Source organism: Homalodisca vitripennis, chromosome 7 (genome assembly GCF_021130785.1).
Source record: "Homalodisca vitripennis isolate AUS2020 chromosome 7, UT_GWSS_2.1, whole genome shotgun sequence".
In the NCBI taxonomy this organism is placed as follows: Eukaryota; Metazoa; Arthropoda; class Insecta; order Hemiptera; family Cicadellidae; genus Homalodisca; species Homalodisca vitripennis.
Genome location: NC_060213.1, coordinates 24,282,737 through 24,302,502, shown reverse-complemented (window position 1 = coordinate 24,302,502; position 19,766 = coordinate 24,282,737). Strand labels below are relative to the sequence as shown.

Sequence of the window (19,766 nt, the reverse complement as noted above, 5' to 3'; positions counted from 1 at the left end):
TGTTTCACGTATTTTTAACTTTTGGAATAATTAATTTTTAATTTTTTACCGAAATTTGCCGCTCCTACAATTCTGCCGCCCTGGCTAACCTAACCTAACCTAACCCATGGGCCTAACCTTGGCCCATTCAGCCCATATGTATTTAAAATGTAGTTAAAACCATAAGTGACTTAACATCTGCTGATTCATAGCCTCTTAAACATTAAAATTCTACATTAAATAATGTAATATATAGTTTAAATATAGTGTAGTTCATTAACGGATAAGATCACTATAATTTTGGTTAAAATTAGTAAACCAAATAATCTAGTTGGAAATCTTAAAAAAACAACAATTAGATTGCCTGATAAATATGTAAATTGTTAATCTTCTTATAAAGACTAGATGAGTTTCTGTATATGAATGTCCAAATATAAAAAACTACATATCCTGATATTTTTAACTTTTTGTCAAATCTTACTATTATTAATTTCACACGTTATTCTACGTTACTTAGTTGCTCCAAACAAAGTTTAAGTTGTGACATCGACACATTGTGTCGTTACTAATCTGTTTACAACGGGTGTTCCACAGATGCAAGATCCTACAGTTTACTAATGATCGGTGTAGTTGGTAACGTATCATAACTAACATTACAATTAATGTTACATACATTATTTAAATTTAAGAACTAAAACACACTGGACACAAAATAATAAGCATGATAATGATCTTTCAATATATTATTTAAATATATTCACAAACAATGAGAACTTTTATGTAAATGTAAATCCATTAATAGTAAGTAGAGACACAACAAATGTTATATTTATTACAAATCATCAGAAACGGCGAAAAAGGCTAGACACCAATTTCAATATCTCGTTACATGCAAATTGGTTCAAACTCTGATTTAGGCTATCCGGAAGTTTAATTAATATCATCACTATATCCACCGATCACTACATCACGTTGATGTGATGTGCGTGTGTTTTAGTGTAGTGTGTGGTGTGTTTGGTTAGGTCAGGGAATGTTGGTTTAAATTGGACGCTCTAAAATTTGTATATAAAGTTTGCACAAAAGTCCTTCGCAAACTTCTGGCAAATCTCCAAGTAGTATACCGGAAGAACGAAGTTGCTCACCAGTAAAAGCTTCTGATGTGCTTGTAAACTGGACTTCCCCTATTTTAAATGATATAACAAATAAATATCGGTACTCGGGTTTTTTTGTCTGTAAGAGGCGAACCTCATGTGTAATTTCCATATTTTTTTTGTATGGAAAACCATCATATGTTACACACGTAGGCCTATACCAAAAGAGGTTGCCTTTAAACATGATTGGGTATGAAGTCCTCGTATTTACTGAGAAATTCTCAAGTATCGTGTGTGGAACAGATTCCGTTGTTAGACCGGATAAATATTCCTTATTATGCTCTTTTTCCAAGTGGTCCACTAAATCTTTGACACAACCTTTCCATTCACACTCTTTCATTTTACACGCTGTTGGTCTGAACTGACAAAACCACTCGTGGTCCTGCTGAAACATAATGATAGGACAACCCCTTTCAGTAAAAGGGCATAGTTTAGGTAGGCACTCCAGCAGTTGATTCACCAGAGTGGAAGTTTGCAGAACAAACGCCTTGGCACAAATAGGACATACTGTTATACCGTATCTACAGGTACTGCAGACCCCGTGTCCATTCTGGCAAAGAGTGTGTTGAACATCTAGTGAATCGAAACAGACGGGGCATTCTGTTAACATTTGCAGTTTTCGGACAAAATTTCGTATTTCATCCTGAAAAATACAATATAACAATATTACTACAGTTTTACAGGTGACAATATACAGAGTGTCTCAGATGTCTACAGAGGTTCAGCTTGAGCGGGTTCCTCAATAAATGTGCATTTATTTACATTTGTTTATAACAATTTAAACTCTTCTTCGGACATGATGAGCCGAAGCAGATGGTTCCGTGTTCGAATATCAGAAATTTCATATGCACATTATGTTGTCCACATTTTTAGAGCTCCTTTCATCGTATACGTATGTACAAAGAAAAAACTTAACTACTTATATTCTTTTCAAAATGGTGGTCAAAGGTCTAAAGAAAATGGTGTACTTTTAGCTTTTTATTGCCACCTCTGTGATGTGAACCCATAAAAATATAAATTATGTATCGATATATTTAAAAATAGAAGGTTTCCAATAATACTTTGCATAGCCTTATTTCAAACTTTTTCACCACTGTAATATATTTTTTGAAAATTTAAAAATAGTGATAAGGAGAGTGATTTCTGCCACATCAAATTAAAGACCGTGCAAAACCGAACAATATTCACATTTATAGATTTTTTTACCTCTAACCATTACAACATTGTGGAAAATAAACTATATAGATAACTAGTGGAAGTCTGCAGTAGTCTGGCAATTACCAAAAGCCTGGAAAAGAGACCAAAAATTATACTCAAATATAACAAAAATACTTTCAAACATTTGCTACGTTGACTTCAACAATACGCTTGAATGGGCTGACATTATTATTTCTTATCATTACAACAATGGGTTACAAATTCAATTTAACGCGTTCTTTCAAAACTTAATTTGCCAGTTTGTTGCAAAAATAGTGCCCAGAAAAATTGAATTCAAAGTCCAAAAATGTTTGTACCTAACCAGTGGCGTAGCTACACCCGGTGCGGGAGCTAGTGGTGTCACCCCATCGAAAGTAAAAAGCAATAAATTTTATATGGCAAAGGTCATGGATAATTTATTATTTATAATATTGAAGAAATAGCAAAACAGTAATAACTAAGACAGAAAAGGAATTTGTTAAGGCCATGTCACACTGCCGTGGCGTCGCGTCCGTCCATCCATACATAGTATGAACGTCCGCGTATGCCGCGACGGTCTCGAATCCCGTCAAACTAACTACCAGACACGGGTCCGCGTCCGCGGCCAACGCCACGTCTTTCTAGGAGTTGCTTATGCATTTCAACTACTTTGAATTTGTTTAGTTATACACTGATAGTGGAATTAATAGTTTGTTATAGCTCTAAAAAATTAATCTATTGTTCTGGAGCGTATTCATTAATAATTATTATTATCAAAAATTTTATTTTCATTATTACATGCAGTACTATTTCTATTATGAACTTAGTAATTAGGGCATTTAATACTTTGATATACCTCTTTAAAACTATTGGTTTTTATATATAAGATGCACTTGAAAGAATTATTTTGTAATTTTTGTGTTGGTGTTTTCAGTTTTGTAATAAGTCTTTATGTTTTTAAAATAAGGCGTATTTAATTTTGTTATAGATCAAACATAATATGAAAAATAACAAATAAAATGATTGCATATAAACATGACACCAGATATTCATTAACACTAGAACTGGCGGTCATTTAGGCTGTTTTAGAGCTTCGCGCAAGGGTTTTTTAAACAAATTATTAAAAATATAAAATAAAAGGAGTAGGCAGTGGCAAGAGCGCGCGGTGCCCCGGTGAGGGGGTTGGGGAGGTGCTTTATGCGCATGCGCGAGCCTTCGTAGCATCGCCGACGTCGGCCAAGGATCGCTCCAGCCGCATAGCGCAGCAGACGGTGGCCGACGCGACGAACGTTGCGCCACGTCGGTTATGTCAGTGTGACTTGTCCTATTTGACAACATGGTTAGCGATTATTTTAAAAATCCATCTGCAGATGGACGGACGCGACGCCACGGCAGTGTAACATGGCCTTTATACACTTATAATTACTTCTGTCTAGCTTTGACAGCTGTAAACCCAGCAATAACTTCATAGAAATTTATATTTTGTATTGCCTCGTGTCCGATGGCTAATATACCAAGACTGCTAAGCCGCGATTGGGTCATTGTTGCCCGAAAATAGTTTTTCATTAATTTTAATTTACTGAAACTCCTCTCACATGAAGCCAGGGACAGGCAAACCGTCAGAACAATTATAGTGCTATCATAAGATTTGGAAGAGATTCTGTAAAATCCCATTCTACAATAAACTTTAAAAAATCTAGACACCCAATCTTTTATCACTATAGAATAATACACGTTTAACAATTCACGCCAACCAAACACAACACACTTTACGAAACAAATGAGAAATGTTGCAATTGAAACGTCAAAGATCGCGAGTATGGGACGGGAGACTCTTTTGCGGGAATCCCCGAATTATACGTAGAGCTGAGCTAGTGTTTAGTGGAGGAATCCCCAAAAGAGACATTTTTGTGCTAGCGATTCATTTTTAGTTTGATTGTAGATTGTTCTTAAAGGTGAGAGACCGGGTGGGTGCCACCCCAAAAAAGGTGACACCCGGTGCGGCCCGCCCCCGCCGCCCCTCTTTGCTACGCCACTGAACCTAACGTCAAATGCTCGATGGGCATGCCTAGGTATAGCTGAATCCTGTTGAATCCACAAACATACCGTAACAAGTCTTTCCCATTGAGCCCCCAGCAATGGAATTTCCTAAATTAGCATGTGCATGTCCTCTCGAGGTGTTTTTGTCTTTCAGCAGGGCCCAGAGATAACAGCCAACACAATTATTGGGATCAGGTGATCTAAGACGTCCATTTCCCCCATCCGCTCCCCCTTCTCACCCACCGCGTTAACACTTCCCCTATCATCTAAGCTTTTAGACATTAGCTTTTGGGCATTTTTATATTTTCTTAAAGTAACTTTTACAATGGTGAAAAATGTTTGTAAAATACAGCTATATCTGGTATTGATAGTATACTTCTAACATGACGTATCGAAAAATCATTACTTTTATCACAGGACTGACAATAAAAAAACAAAATTGCTGTTTTATATAAACTATAGATCACCACTCATTTTGAAAATAATAAAGGTAATTAAATTTGTTCTTTCCCAAAACGTTTAGAGTGCAATGGCCTTTAACATTATGTACAACATAAACATAACATATGTTTGTGTTTCAATGTTTTGAGATTCGAAAATGAAACCTTCTGATGTTTGGACAACCATATTTGAAAATATTAAAAAAAATATTTTAGGGTCCAATTAGTGAGAAATACATTTAAATTTTCTACAGTTATCCCTTTGACTACTAGATATCTGAGACGGTCTGGAACACCCTTTATGTGAAAGATCGTGTTGGTAGACATACTTATAAGAACAATTTTAACAAAGAAACAATATTACAAATACACAAATGCATATTTTTAGTACAATAACATTATAACAGTTATATCTAATGTAATATTTGCTTAAATTATTAAAATATAAAATATCTTAAGGGATTAAATTTAAAGATAAATTCTATTTATCGTTATCTTAAAACATCAGAAGCAGTTCACATTCGTTACTAAGAGGAATATTTCATATCTGGCACAATAGCGTACATTTATCTAAAATTTCAAAACCCATCCAAACAGACTTAAATTAAATTAACACATCAGAAACAATCCAATGTCGTTACTAAGAGTTATATTAAATATAATCCAAAAGATTATACGAGAACAGAAAGTACGAGCCTGTACACTGGAACAAATGTTGCGTGAATCTCAAGAGCTGCCACTTTTATTTAATACAAACGTACAACATACGTATTTACCTAATACAACCTGTTCAAATAATTTGTGACGATAGTAATCTTGGATCTGATTCTTTTCTATATCTTGCTATCAATTCGTCCTTTAGACACAGCTGGTTTGTTCTAGCTGCGATTATAACATTTATTATTATTGTTATTTAAAATGTATTAATTTACTCATAATGTGCTTTAGTTTGGGGTTTAGGTTATGGCAAACTATGCAGATTAAGGAACATTTCCCTTCTTCAGAGAAAGATTGGCTCAGCCAGAGTAATATCAAAGCCACACTCGCCGGTTGGCCGGATAAACGAAATCCGATTTCTGTTAGTCTGAGTGCATGGTAACTATCGAACGACTTCAGCTAGACAGTTAACATCTGTTGTGAAACTTTACTTCTACATCGGTATTGGAAATAGCACATATCCTCGAGAGAGCCAGCGAACTCCGTTGTAAAGTAAAAACTGTTTGTATTCATTTGCATTTGCTCACAAAGCTGAGTAAAGATGCGAGAGATTAAAGGTCGGGATTTAATATAACTTAGGACCTTCATGACTTTATTAATGTTGCTTTGAGGTTTTCTGGCATTTCTTTCACTGCCAGTGCTTCTCCATGGGGAAAAAAGTGCATCCATGTAATGTTGGCAGCGACAGACGACGCGAGCAAGAGACCAGTCTCAAACTAACACAATGCTGCCAACCCAAGCCATTTGATGAAATAAAACATGTAACGTATCAATAACATCATGGGCAGTACCATGAAGATCTTTATGCAACACGTCACATATTCATCTTTCAAATCTTAACAAAAGCCAATAAAATGATGTTTGCCTGTTTTATTAATACGTCAATTAATTTTCGACTTTAGAATACGAACTGGCTCGATGATGGTAGATTGTTGTTATCCTAAACTGTAATAGTTAGATTGAAAAGAGAATAGAGGTTACCTTTTTTTAATTGTGGCAACTTCAGCTGTTTTGAAAGAAGAGGGAGAACTCCAGATCGAAGAGATAAGTTTATCAAGTGTCAGCAAATATTTGAGCAACGTTTTACTTTTTACTTTTTTTTAACGCTGACACGTTATTGAAATTAACAAATCATAACAGAGCGTTGGTACACGCACATGTCGAGGATAACAACAACTTTGTTGTCTCTAAAACACGCTTAACAACTAAACCTACTAAAACTAATTATAAAAACTAGCTTTGTTGATTTTTCAGAGCAGATCTGTTGTGAAGTGTATTTTTTAGTTGGTTGGTTTAGCTCGAAAATTACACGCAACATGGTTGTTGTGATGTATATCCCAACGCTTTGGTATGATTCGTTTATTTTCACATAGCGTGTAGTTTATGTGTTAGGTTAGTTATCCACCTGAGGAAATGATCAGATTGCAGATCTCGAAATGTAGCGTTCATGATTTTTTTCTATCACTGAACGATGATATACATGTCCCGAAAAAATCATGTTTCCTTCACGGTCCTTCCATTGTTAAAAGACAAACTTTAAACAAAGAGATGTTGTTGAAGTAATTCAATTAGCATGTGTAGTGTAGAGCTCATCAGCAACCTTTGTGGCATCGTTGGCTTGAATTCTACCAACGGGTAGCTCAATTTTATGCCGTGTAGTAAATTTGTATTGTTTATGACACATGCAGTTTTCGATACTTTTTTTGTCTTGAGCAGTGTTTTGGTGACGTAATCTTTGGCAGTTAAGATCACTGTTCTATAAATTCGTTTATAATTTTTTTTTAAAGGAGTTTGAATTCTTAATTTTTTGGTGCGTATACATATTAATCTCTCTCACTTGAAACAAAGAATCCTTAGGTACTCAATTTGCAATTTTCGATTCCATTATTTGGCTGTATTTTAATGATAGGACAACTTATGTTCAAATGAAAATTAAAATGTTCTTCAAAACGTCTTCAAACTCAACATGATCTTTAAAATTTAGAAACTTCCAACTCTTATTTTGATAGCAGGGAGTTTTAAAGTGCGGTATTTGCGCACACGCGTTCCTTGGTGGTGTACGTTTAAAGTCCAGCTAATTAACTAAAGAAGGCCAGCTAATTCACTTAGGCAGATGAAGCTACAAAATTTAACGTTCTTCTGGCTAGCTGCTATCGGATTCCAAAGTGTACAATTTTCACCAAAAAGATAAAGACATATACAAAGTAACGCGTTTGTGTGAATTGTTATATTATAAAAACTAGCTGGCCACCAATACAAAATTATACAAGTATTAAAGTTTAAGATTATTGTAAAGTTAGACTACGAAATAGGGTTTCTTCTGTCTAGGTTCAATGATGTCAGGATCCATTCCAAGGACATGATGTCTAGAGAGAAAATGTACAGAATCCTTATTATGTGGGGGACTTAACCAATATAGTATAAAGCAGAATTTGAATACGAACTTAGGTTGAAGATGAACTCTAAATAGAATGTCTTCCATGGCATGTTAATTTTAATTATTAGAAATAGAATATGGATAATATTGTGTCAAATTTCAAAGCTAAGTTTCAGTTTTGCAACGAATGCCAAGTATACCTCCCGTATTCGAAATTCCGATCAAATCTTCATTGAACGATAGATAAAACATAAAAATACGAGCTAGATTATTTATGAAAATACAATCCATAACGATAGATTAAGATAATATAGTGTAAGCGTAACAAAAATCTGGATTTTCATAACTTTCTGTAAGAGTGTCAATATTGTGTCATATGATTTAGTAAGGCCATTATAATAACGTTTCATGGTAATCTAGGTATCAGCTGATTTTTTTAAATGTGTGTTTCCCGTGCCTGTACAGTATTATATTAATAAGTGTTTGTGTCACTAGACGGAGCCTGTACACCCACATACAGTACTATTCTGTGCTCTAACCTCTAGTATGTGTCTAGTATCTACGTATTTCAACACACCACTCAAACAACATTAACACACTTTCAACATCAACATCGTCGAACTACACACCAAAAAACCGTGTAAGTAATATATTGGGGACAGCAAGGCAAACTTGGCAGAAAAACGTTCAAGGAACGTCAGTAAAATCCCTCAGTTAGTCATGCAGCATTATAGAACTCACTCATGTCTATGTAGAACTAAATTTTCATGCTAAATTCAAAATCTAAAGGTGTTACATACTAAAATTCTAAATAAAATCTGTACTTAATATTTTGATTTTCTCATGCCAATCCATAAGACTGATGTAAAAATGTTGGCTACGCTCAGCCAAATCCTCTAAAGTGACATGCACCACCATCTAATTCTATGTTGCCTACATAGAAATAAAGCTTCATGCAAAATGTAAACCCCACAGGTCAGATCGTTCTCAATTAATTGTGCAGATAGACAGACATACAGAAACTATATTTTTCAGCCTGTCGAGTGATGGACTTCGCTAACGCTCAGCTGAATAGAGTATTGTAAGCCACATCTAAAAAATTGACTATCGAGGTTTTCTTGGATTCAAATAAATGGTATATTGGTGCAAAGCAATTTGTATTTCATTAAAAGGTATTAAACACGGCTTATGTTAGTCTAATAACACTAAGATTAAAATTGTTAGTAAAGATTTAAAAATAATTAACAATGATACGCACTTTAAATCATACTGACAGCTTTAGAACACTAATGGTTTGATATCAGACTTTAACACTAAATTTATCATTACTCAGTCATGAATCATCAGAATCATTAATTTCAATTTCTACTATTTTAATATTATAATTTAGATACAGTTTATCTTCCAAAAGCCTGTCCAACATGGCATCTGGAATCATAACTCCGGCCTCGCTGCTCTCAAGAGCTAACTTGTCGGCACACGTGTCGGTTATGGACATTGAAGTGCTTGTAAACTCTATGTCTCCTTTATTAAAGGACGTGATGAAAAAGTAGAGGTGTGTGGGTTTTCTTGTCGGTAAATAGTAGAACTTTTGTGTTATAAATTTTCCTGTGGGGTTTCTGTGGAAAATAATCCAAAACAAGTTATTTTTGAAAAGTAACATTTCAGAAGTGGAGTCTTCTGTTTTTGTTACATAAAAACATCCTGACAAATGTACAGGGTTTTGAAAATTATACAAAATTTGATGTTTCTGTTCATAGTGAACAAGTAAATCCTTCACTGAACCTATCCACTTGCAGTTACTATGTCTGCACTCGGTTTGTCTGAACTCACAATATTCTTCGTGTCCTTCCTCAGGCAGAATCGCACTGCAACCTGTACGAATAAAAGGACAAGGTTTAGGAAGACGGTCTAGCAGTTGATTCATCAGAGTAGGTTTAGACAGGACGAACTGTTCCTTACACAGCGGACACATGTTGAGTTTAGACGTGCAAGAACTACAGACGGCGTGTCCATTCCTGCACTGGCTGTGTGCCACATCTAATGGATAGAAACAAACTGGGCATTCTGCTAACTTTTGGAGTTCCAGGAGTCTAATACCCACTTCTCGTAATTTCTCTTCAAGTCCGTCCTGAAAAACCAAGTAATTGTTTCAACCACTCAGCAAGTACTGAGATGTACTGTTAAAGTTGAGTTTTGTTGCATAACTTAAAGCTTGCCCAGAAACATGTGTTGATAAGTTTGACTATCAAGAGGCCGCATGATACCGTGTGTTGTGGAAATAAAAACATGTTTTAACACGTGTTACAAGCTACGAGTACATCACGTCAAGTGAAATGTCAGACTTCGCTGAGGTCGCTTGCACTCTCAGATCTATAGCTCATTTCATTCTCAAGATATACTGCGGTTGGCTATAGTCAGACAACTGTATGGAAAAGAAATGTTTACATCCCCTCGGTAAAAAAGAGAGAAATTGTTTCAGCCTACGGAACAACATTCAACCAAATTCCAAGGTTGCACATGTAACATCATAGAACTCATTCTTGTCTAAATGAATTTTCAGGAAACATTTCAAATCCACAGATACAATCTACAACGTATCCACAGATACGGGTACTACAACGCGAGAGTGCGCTTAACTAAAGTAGTCTTGTCACTAACTATTTTAACATTGACTATTTCCCTTTTTGATAAAAAAGTTTACAATGTTAAAATCTCATATTATTTTGCTAAGTTAGTTTACATATTTATCTATTCTGCTATTACCTCGTTTCCATCATGAATACCCAGAAGACCAATGTAAAATATTCGCTCAGTCAAATCCAATGGAGTGACATGAACCATCATCGAACTCAGTGTTGCCTATATAGAAATGAAGATAATGATGCAACACGAAGCCTATAGGGTGTAAATTACTCTTATCAAACTGCACCCTTCCTACTTGGTCACTAAGTACCGTTACGAAATAAACTTGGTATCAGAATGTTCATCTGAAAGTAACCCATATTTCGCTAACTCTATACATTTGCCATAAAATCACCTGATTTTTAGTTACTAGAGTTTCAAAATTTAATATGGCCACCATTTTCAGACTCACAAATCTGATACATTATATTTCTCAAACAATTTTCAAAACAAGTCCGTATTAGACTAAAAATTTTGTAAAGTTGCATTTTATACTTTTAAAGATTATATTCTTTTCATAAAAGAACACAGACACAGACAGAAGTTAAACTAAGCCAAGATATGACTATACTTACCTATGACATTTCTGACTTATTTTGACCTGAGAAAATGAAATGGTGGTTTGATAGTCATTTCAGGACACTGTATAGGCCACTTCGTTTTCGATGGGCGGAAAGTAAAATTTTTCCATCCCCTCGACTGCTCAGCGGAAAGGAAATACAATTGCAACCTCTAAAAGATCTAATGCCACAACTTACTTGTTAATATTGTACTTATGAACATTTCCTAGAAAGGCGTTTATCATTGATTGCATAACTTCAGAGAGCCATTGTTCGTTTGATAGTGACTGTCGAGTGTCATATTGCTTGTAAGGATATATGATACTATTTAAAGAGAAGTAAAAGGTCACTCTAATTTGGCATAGGAAATAAATAATTCAAACTGAAAGTGCTCCTATAAGCGCAAAAACCTGAAATAAGAACTACTCACAATCATGCATAATCTCTGATACTGAAAAATGTATACCTGATATATGCTGAATGAAACATTTTCTCGGGCTGGATATATCCAGCACTATATCATGATTTTTTACTACTTCTGTTTCAAAAATAGTGGACTCTATTGTATTTACTTTCACTATGAAAACTATGGACTTTGATTTGGGGATTACTCCACATTGGTTTAAAATAGTTCAAGTATTACTGAAATGATGAGAGCTATTCAATCAAATACACAAAATGTTGCAGAGAAATTGCGGGCAAAGCTGTGTTTAAGTGCTTGCATTTATTGATTTATAACAAAGACGAAAAAAGACTTTTTGATGCCCAATATGTGGACTGGTCAGGAGATCACTTATCAATTGTCCGTGGTCAGTTGTCAATGGTAGAAGATTACTGGTCAATTGTTAGTGCTTAGAGATCTCTGGTCAGTTGTCAGTGGTTGGAGGTCACAGGTCAGTTGTCAATGGTTGGATGTCACTAGTCACTTATTGGAGGTCACAGGTCAGTTGTCAATGGTTGGAAGTCTCTGTTAAGTTGTCAGTGGTTGGAGGTGTCTAGTCAGTTTTTAGTGATTGGAGGTCACAGGTCAATTGTTAGAGGTCTCTGGTCAGTTGCCAGTGGTTGGAGGTCTCTGTTCAGTCTTTAGTGATCGGAGGTCACAGGTCAGTTGTCAATGGTTGGAGGTCTGTGGTCAGTGGTTGGAGGTCACTAGTCAGTTGTCAATGGTTGGAGGTCACTAATCAGTTGTCAATGGTTGCAAGTCTCTATTCAATTGTAAATGGTTGGAGCTCTCTGGTCGGTCTTTAATGATTGGAGGTCACAGGTCAATTGTTAGAGGTCTCTGGTCAGTTGCCAGTGGTTGGAGGTCTCTGTTCAGTCTTTAGTGATCGGAGGTCACAGGTCAGTTGTCAATGGTTGGAGGTCTGTGGTCAGTGGTTGGAGGTCACTAGTCAGTTGTCAATTGATGGAAGTCTCTGTTCAGTTATAAGTGGTTGGAGGTCTCTGGTCGGTCTTTAATGATTGGAGGTCACAGGTAAGTTGTCAATGGTTAGAGGTCTCTGGTCAGTTGCTAGTGGTTGGAGGTCTCTGGTCAGTAGTCAATAGTTGGAGGTCACAGGTCAGTTGTCAATGGTTAGAGGTCTCTGGTCAGTTGCTAGTGGTTGGAGGTATTTGGTTAGTTTTTAGTGATTGGAGGTCACAAGTCAGTTGTCAATGGTTAGAGGTCTGTGGTCAGTTGTCTGTGGTCAGTTGTCTGTAGTTGGAGGTCTCTGGCTAGTCTTTAGTGATTGGAGGTCACAGGTCAGTTGTCAATGGTTGGATGTCACTAGTCATTTGTCAATGTTTGGACATCTCTAGTCAGTTGTCAGTGGTTGATTATTGCAAGAATCCTATTATAACGTATATTTTAGTTTTGTTTATTATAGTTAGTTTTAGGTCTATTAAACTCAAGTTTTAGAAGTGCAGCCCCATTTTTGTTCCGGTATGATTCGTCTATTTAAGCTACATTATAGTGATGTGTTAAGTTATTTCTTTACTCAAGAAAGATGTCGGGTAGAAAATATCGAAACGTAGTTTTTCTATCACTGAATTATGGAACACCTCCGTGTTCTATACCCTGTTACCTTCACAAATTTTCCCTTTTGGTAATTTATGTTATGGGATCTGTAAGCCAAGGCCTTAAAATTGGATGTATTGCACAAATTTTTAATTAGTTTCCTCTTAACACTTTGAGACGATGAGAAGGACAGCGGGTTCTGGTTCTACAAAAGAAAGCAATTCGAATTCTTGCGGGACTGACTCCTCAAGACTCATGCCGTCAGGCATTTGGAGAACTAGCGATCTTGACAGCTGTCTCACTCTACATCTGCGAGACCATCTGCTTCACAATAGCTCAGAAACCTGACCAGCTAGGTGACACACACAACTATGACACCAGAAACGCCTGTGACTATGCCCTCCCCACACACCACCTGACCCTATTTGAAAAGAAACCTACATACATGGGGAGAAAACTTTTCAATCAACTTCCAGAGGACCTCAAGAGACGCAGAGATGAGAAGTACTTCAAGACAGCACTCAAGGCCTGGCTGCTGCAGAAACCATATTACACCCTAGAAGAATTTTTAAATACCTGATTGTACAACTAAATTATATTGACACAATTCTGTACTCCATGTATACGAATAAAGATTTCTGTATTCTGTATTCTGTACATAAAAAGAAAGTATGTGTACTCATTATCCAAACAACAAAACTAATGGGTTTTACTCAGCCATAGGCCCAAAAATTGACTGGTGCATTGTATTTTCTGGCTTTGCCTATGTAGAAAACACCTACTCTAAAGCCACGCCTTGGATTAATGCTCAAAAAGCCCATAAGCTGGGGGGGGGGTGGGGGGGGGGGGGGGTGGGGGGGGGGGGGGGTGGGGGGGGGGGGGGGGGGGGGGGGGGGGGGGGGGGGGGGGGGGGGGGGGGGGGGGGGTCTCTGCCCACCACATACTTGCGCAAGCGCTCTCTTTTGGAACATAACAGAATGTAATTTCTGAGTGCTGTTTTCTCGAAGCAAGTGATAATAAACATTCCTCTAGTAATTTTGAATTTTCAGTGATTGACCCCAATATCATTTTTTTCATTTTAGGTTATATAGAACAGTAACTACTAAAAAAATAACATTATTTCGTTTTAGCTTTGATTTTCAATCGGTAGATCAAGAGCTTTCCTTGGTTTAAGAATATTTTACATACGGGCTGCTTTAGGCCTGTGTAATAAGTTCCTCCGCATGAGATACTGTTTGGTGTAATCGATTCCAAGAAACTGGAGAGACAATTGAAAAAGATACGGGGCAGCCTTCCAACATTTATCAAAATTATGTATCTGAATTTTATAGCCATTACTTCTGAAATTAAACAGAGATGAGTTCATTCAAGATACCTTAATAGATGGTTTAACAATCAACTCAAATTCGTGAAGACCTTTATAAAACCACCTTTATCCAATAACCCCAGACAGTTCCCGAAGATGTACAAACTTTTGCTTCTTCTGAAATCTGGAGAATGTAATGTGAAAATTTTATGATTACAAGACAGGGCACCTACTGCTGAGACGTGGCCTTTTTTGATAATCATCATAAAAGTAATGTACAAAAAAATAACATCTTTACAAAGCAATATTTTAGGGCATATATTGCTTATTAAACTGGGAAATATACGCATAGATTAAAGAAACCCTTTTTACAATACACTTACTAACCATTTTGTACTTCTTATAAAGGCAATAGCTAAGAAATATTTTAAGTTGAGACTATACCATTTTTCAAAGAAATTCAATGAATCAATACACAAAACCAAACTTAGAAATTATCTCTTGAAAACAGTAACGTTCATGGGGCAATTAAATAGTTGGTTCATTGAATTTTAAACTGTTCAAGTTTTTCAATTGTATTGTAGTTTTTTGTCTTTTGTTTTGTTTGTCATCATGGTTGGAAATGGTCACCTAAAAACAAATCTATTTCTATATTTTCTTTCTTTTTAGCGCAATTTTAATTGAAAAAGGTCAATAAACTAACATTTTATAATATATGACTTAAAACTTCCCTCCTCTTCTCAACTGAGTATTACAGATTAGTTACAATTACTTGTAAACGTACAACATTTAAGTAATTTTCCATACTTTATTATAATTAGTCTATAAATCTTACTTATTGCCTTACTAATTGTATAATAAATGTTTACAGTCTTAACAAAATATTTTATTAAACCTTTATACACTTTGTTACAACATGTAAACATAGATATTGTGTTTTGGGATATTTTGAGCTGAAGGATTATAAGGTTTAAAGTCATGTTTCCCTCATCTAATAATTTACCCGCATATACAAACTTTGCTCATATTATAGTATATATGCAAACAATAAATAGCAAATAAACTCTTAGTTGTAGGCCTACTTGTTTAGAGTATTGACTCAGATTGAATTCCTTCATTAATTACATAACTTATGTGATTTTATTTGAAGTAATTACTGTAAACAAGTACAAATAAAAGCGTGTTTCTACCCACTTTTTATAATAAGCTATAATGTACGATACGAGGAAACAGATGGCCCGGCACCGGACCGCACGGAGCGTTGAGCTCCAAGCGGTCGCGGCAACTCGTAAACCTAACGTCTCACAAACAATAACTTTCTGGCCAAACCATAAGAGCTAATTAAAAAAGAAAATATGTTCTGAAAACTTCAACTATTCAACAACATTTTCCACCGTTTTTAAACTTGCCTGACCAAAAAAAAAACGGCAACAGTAGCAGCCGACTAACTTTTTTATGTCAAGTTTTAAAATGTAAACATAATTCTCGACTTTATTTAATTATTTAAATTGCAAAACTAAATTTTCTAAACATTTGAATGGTACCAAAGGCATCCATAGCTTATTGACTTCACTCATACAAAGTTTCAAAGTATTTTCTTTATTCTAAGTAGGGTAGATCACGAGTTGATTGAAACGGGAGAACTGAATTTTTTACACTAATCGGAGCGTAGTTTTGAGTTTCTATCCCACGAAAACATGGCGGACCTGGCTTCACCTGCCCCAATGTTGGCAAGATAGGCATAGCCCATCTATTTGGTCTTATTGTAATTTATGTATATACATAACATAACTCAAAGCAAAACATTATTACAAAACCAGGATAATTGGTTTAAATTAGGTTATATGTATCAAGGGTTATTCATATACAAAAAAATCACGTTTGCGCGATCGGTATTTGAGTAACGCCGATCTACAAACGTAAACCCAGAAAATTGCAAATTATAAAAAACTCGAATTAGGTTATCTATGTTCGATCATTACAACAAAAAATGTGATCAGTTGATAACTTACGGCGAGACCAGATTATCGTTCGATTTTCGAACCTGATTCTTTCTTGAAGATTCGAGATTTGGCTTCGACACCACTATTTATTTTCATAATCCCATAAAACTCATTCTTTAAACAAAAAATATCTTTAAACAAGTAATAATGCGTGACTTTTGTGGGACTTCCGTAGACACCCTGCAAGAATAACCGATCAATTTCCCCGCTCTATCTCGAAATTTCCTGACTTCCATATTAAATTCCCGGTATTCCCAATTTTCCCGGTCGCTAGACATCCTGATGATACAGGATACATGGTTCCCTTCAGAAACATCTGATGAAGATGGGTGTAAGCCAGATTGATGAAGGCTTTGTCTCGATCTATAATCAGGACGTAGCTAGCGGGGAGCCAAAGGGGTCCGGATTTCCCCCCCCCCCAATTTTCAATGACTTTTTTAGTAAAGTATTATTATTATTTAAACAATTCAGTATTACTGGCATGTACTGCTGAAAGATCGTTCTCAACAAAGAAACAGGTCAATAACTTTTTAAGGAATAAAATGTGGCCTTACTCTCTGTCCACTACGGGAAAATATCAGTTTGCCCCAAACGTTTCCCTACTTTTTGGTCTATAAAGGAACATGTTAAAATCTGTTGCTGGAGGATATATCAATAAGGATATCTCAGGACTGAGCAGCTGGCTGGTAAACCGACGTTTCTACTCTTTGGAAGAGGTGTAAAGTACAACAAAATTCACATTGAGTGACAGACATCAATAAAGAACCTCAAGACCCTTTTTGAACATTTAATATTGTTTGTATAATCTCTTATTACTTGATACTTGGTAGCCCTTCAGATGTTTCTTAAGCTTCCCAAGCTCAAGATTTCGCACGTACTCCGGAAGGGTATTAAAAAGGTTAAGAGCTGAAGTAGGGAAGCTCCTCTGCGTCACAGCGAGCCTACATCGAGGCACATCCAGCTGGCAGGCCCCACAAGTACGGTGACCATGCACCTGGCTCCTTCTGTAAAATGAATCAATGTTGTCCTGTATGTAAAGGAGGGAGTCAAGGACATACTGGCCATGCACTGCGAGAATTCCCAGATGCTTAAAGATGGGCCTACAGTGATCCAGGTGGCCAGCACTGGCTATCACCCTAACAGCCTTTTTTTGTAGTAGCAGGATGTCGCCGCTAGCGGAAGAATGCCCCCAAAGGAGGAGTCCGTACATTATAAGACTGTGGAAAAGGGGACAGTGGTATGCCATTAGTAAAAACTCCTCAGTCACATTGTATCTCAGTTTGCGGAGCAGGCAGACCACTCTAGACAGTCTTAAGCATACCTTGGAGACGTGAGCATTCCAACTTAGTCTAAAATCCAGCCAGAACCCCAGCAGCTTTACAGCTCCCCCCCGTCTGCCCAAAATCTCCGCGCTTCAGTCTGCAAAGAAGGGTTTTATCATAATTTAATTTTAACTTATTGTCTGCAAACTAAGTCTTGGCAGTACGTAGCAATTCATCAGCCTCCCTAAGTACCACCTCAGGGTCACTAGCTCTTGAGATCAGGGTAGTGTCATCAGCAAATAGAAGTGTACATCCGTTTAAATACAGGTCATTTACCAGGATTAGGAGCAATAAGGGCCCCAGAACGGAACCCTGTGATACTCCGTGCTTCAATTTCCCAAGAGAGACGATCTGGGATCTATTTGTGAGATAGCTGGTAATAGTACTCAAAGCCAAACCTTGGACCCCAAGTGAGTTTAACTTCCTAATGAGGATATCATGAGGCACAATGTCGAACGCCTTGCTAAGGTCACAGAGGGAGAGGGATGTAGTTTCGTTGGCCTCAAAAGCGTCTGAAATTCTTTCCACAAGAGAGAGTAGGGCAGTTGTTGTGGAGCGGCCTCTACGGAAACCATGCTGGGCATCTAGAAGAAGGATATTTGCTTCCAATAAGGAGGTGAGCTGATATTTTATTACAATCTCAATTACCTCAGACATCGCTAGAAGAATCGATATCGGTCGATAGTTGCACATCTGAGCCGCACACAGCCTTTCTTGTAGATTGGCACTGTTCTGGCCACCTTCAGTTTATCCGGAAACATTCCATGCTCAAGACAACCATTTATTACCTGTGAAAGTGGCCTAGCAATAATGTCAATGACTCCCTTTAGAATTGAGCAGGATACGCCATAAACATCTTGGGTCCTAGAATTCCTAAATCTTGAGACAATTTTAACGATTTGACAAGGGCTTACCACATTCCAGTCGACAAGTCTTGGGCGGTCTTGATGATCATGCACTGTGGCGGCCACTGAGTTGGAAGTAACCACTGGAAGATTTAAAATTATTTCCTCCACCGAGTCAACAAAAAAGTTATTAAATTCATCTGGCCCATATTCAGGTAAATCCACAGGTTTCTTGGTACAATGTATATTGATTATGTCCCAAACGGCTTTACAAATGTTAGAGGATGACTTTATCAACTTGACATTGTGCTTCTTTTTAACCTCACTCACCCTTTTTTTTCTATACAACCCATTAACTCTTATATAAGTTCTATAATACTTGTCAGCCTCGTTAGGTACCTTGGTAGATTTATAGAGGTCATATAGAAGTACTACATAGGACTTCAGCCTACGGAGCTCATCATCATACCAAGACCTGTCTCTAAAAACATTTGTATTCCCCACTTTGGACATTTTTGGCCTATTTGTGGTTGAAAGGATAAAACCAAATCAAACTTAAAAACAAAGGTTTCTATTAGAGAATCAAAAGCAGCCACTGGTGTGTTACCTACAATCACTTCGTCGCAATCCACAGATTCCAGCTCCCTACGAAAAAGTGGCAGAAGTTCATCCCCAACTACTCTTTTCCTGAAAATGTACTTGACATGCCAAGAAGGTGAAGGTGGTGTACTTACCAGGCAATTTTCAATTTTCATTGCGACAGCTGCATGATCTGCGACCATGGTATTGACCACTCCAACAGAATAATTCCACGAATCCAGATCCGTTACAATGTGTTTTGTACTAGATTACAAAAAACTTATGTATGACACCATTACTTTTCATCAGAAATATGTAAATGAATAAATGTCTATGGTTTAATTAATCATAACGGTTTATATATTCTTCAACAGCATTACATTTCATGACTTTTCATGGAGCTAACTCAAAATCCAACAATTTGCCATGAACAGTTACCCTAAAAATAAAATAAAATAACACACTGCAACAATACAAAACTTTATTTAATTTTACAATACAAAGCACTAACGTTACAATAAAATAAAATAAAAGAACAAACATGAAAAGTTGTATTATTTTTAAGAAAGTCAACAGCTGTACAGCTATAC

At 36.5% G+C, this 19,766-nt stretch overlaps 1 protein-coding gene across 2 annotated transcripts; it reads right to left on the bottom strand.

Moving 5' to 3' along the window:
- Positions 1 to 704: 704 nt before the first annotated feature.
- LOC124367020 (putative E3 ubiquitin-protein ligase SINA-like 9) lies at positions 705 to 10,031 on the bottom strand. Of its 2 annotated transcripts, none has more exons than XM_046823701.1 (2): positions 9,843 to 10,027; positions 705 to 1,773 (listed from the first exon to the last, which is right to left on the bottom strand). In XM_046823701.1, exons 1-2 carry the CDS (start codon positions 9,918 to 9,920, stop codon positions 1,018 to 1,020), a joined length of 834 nt encoding a protein of 277 aa, XP_046679657.1. In that variant the 5' UTR covers positions 9,921 to 10,027; the 3' UTR covers positions 705 to 1,017. The 2 variants fall into 2 exon arrangements, with proteins under 2 accessions (XP_046679657.1, XP_046679658.1); XM_046823702.1 differs by lacking the exon at positions 705 to 1,773 and adding an exon at positions 9,019 to 9,755 and having other exon boundaries at positions 9,843 to 10,031.
- Positions 10,032 to 19,766: the final 9,735 nt, after the last annotated feature.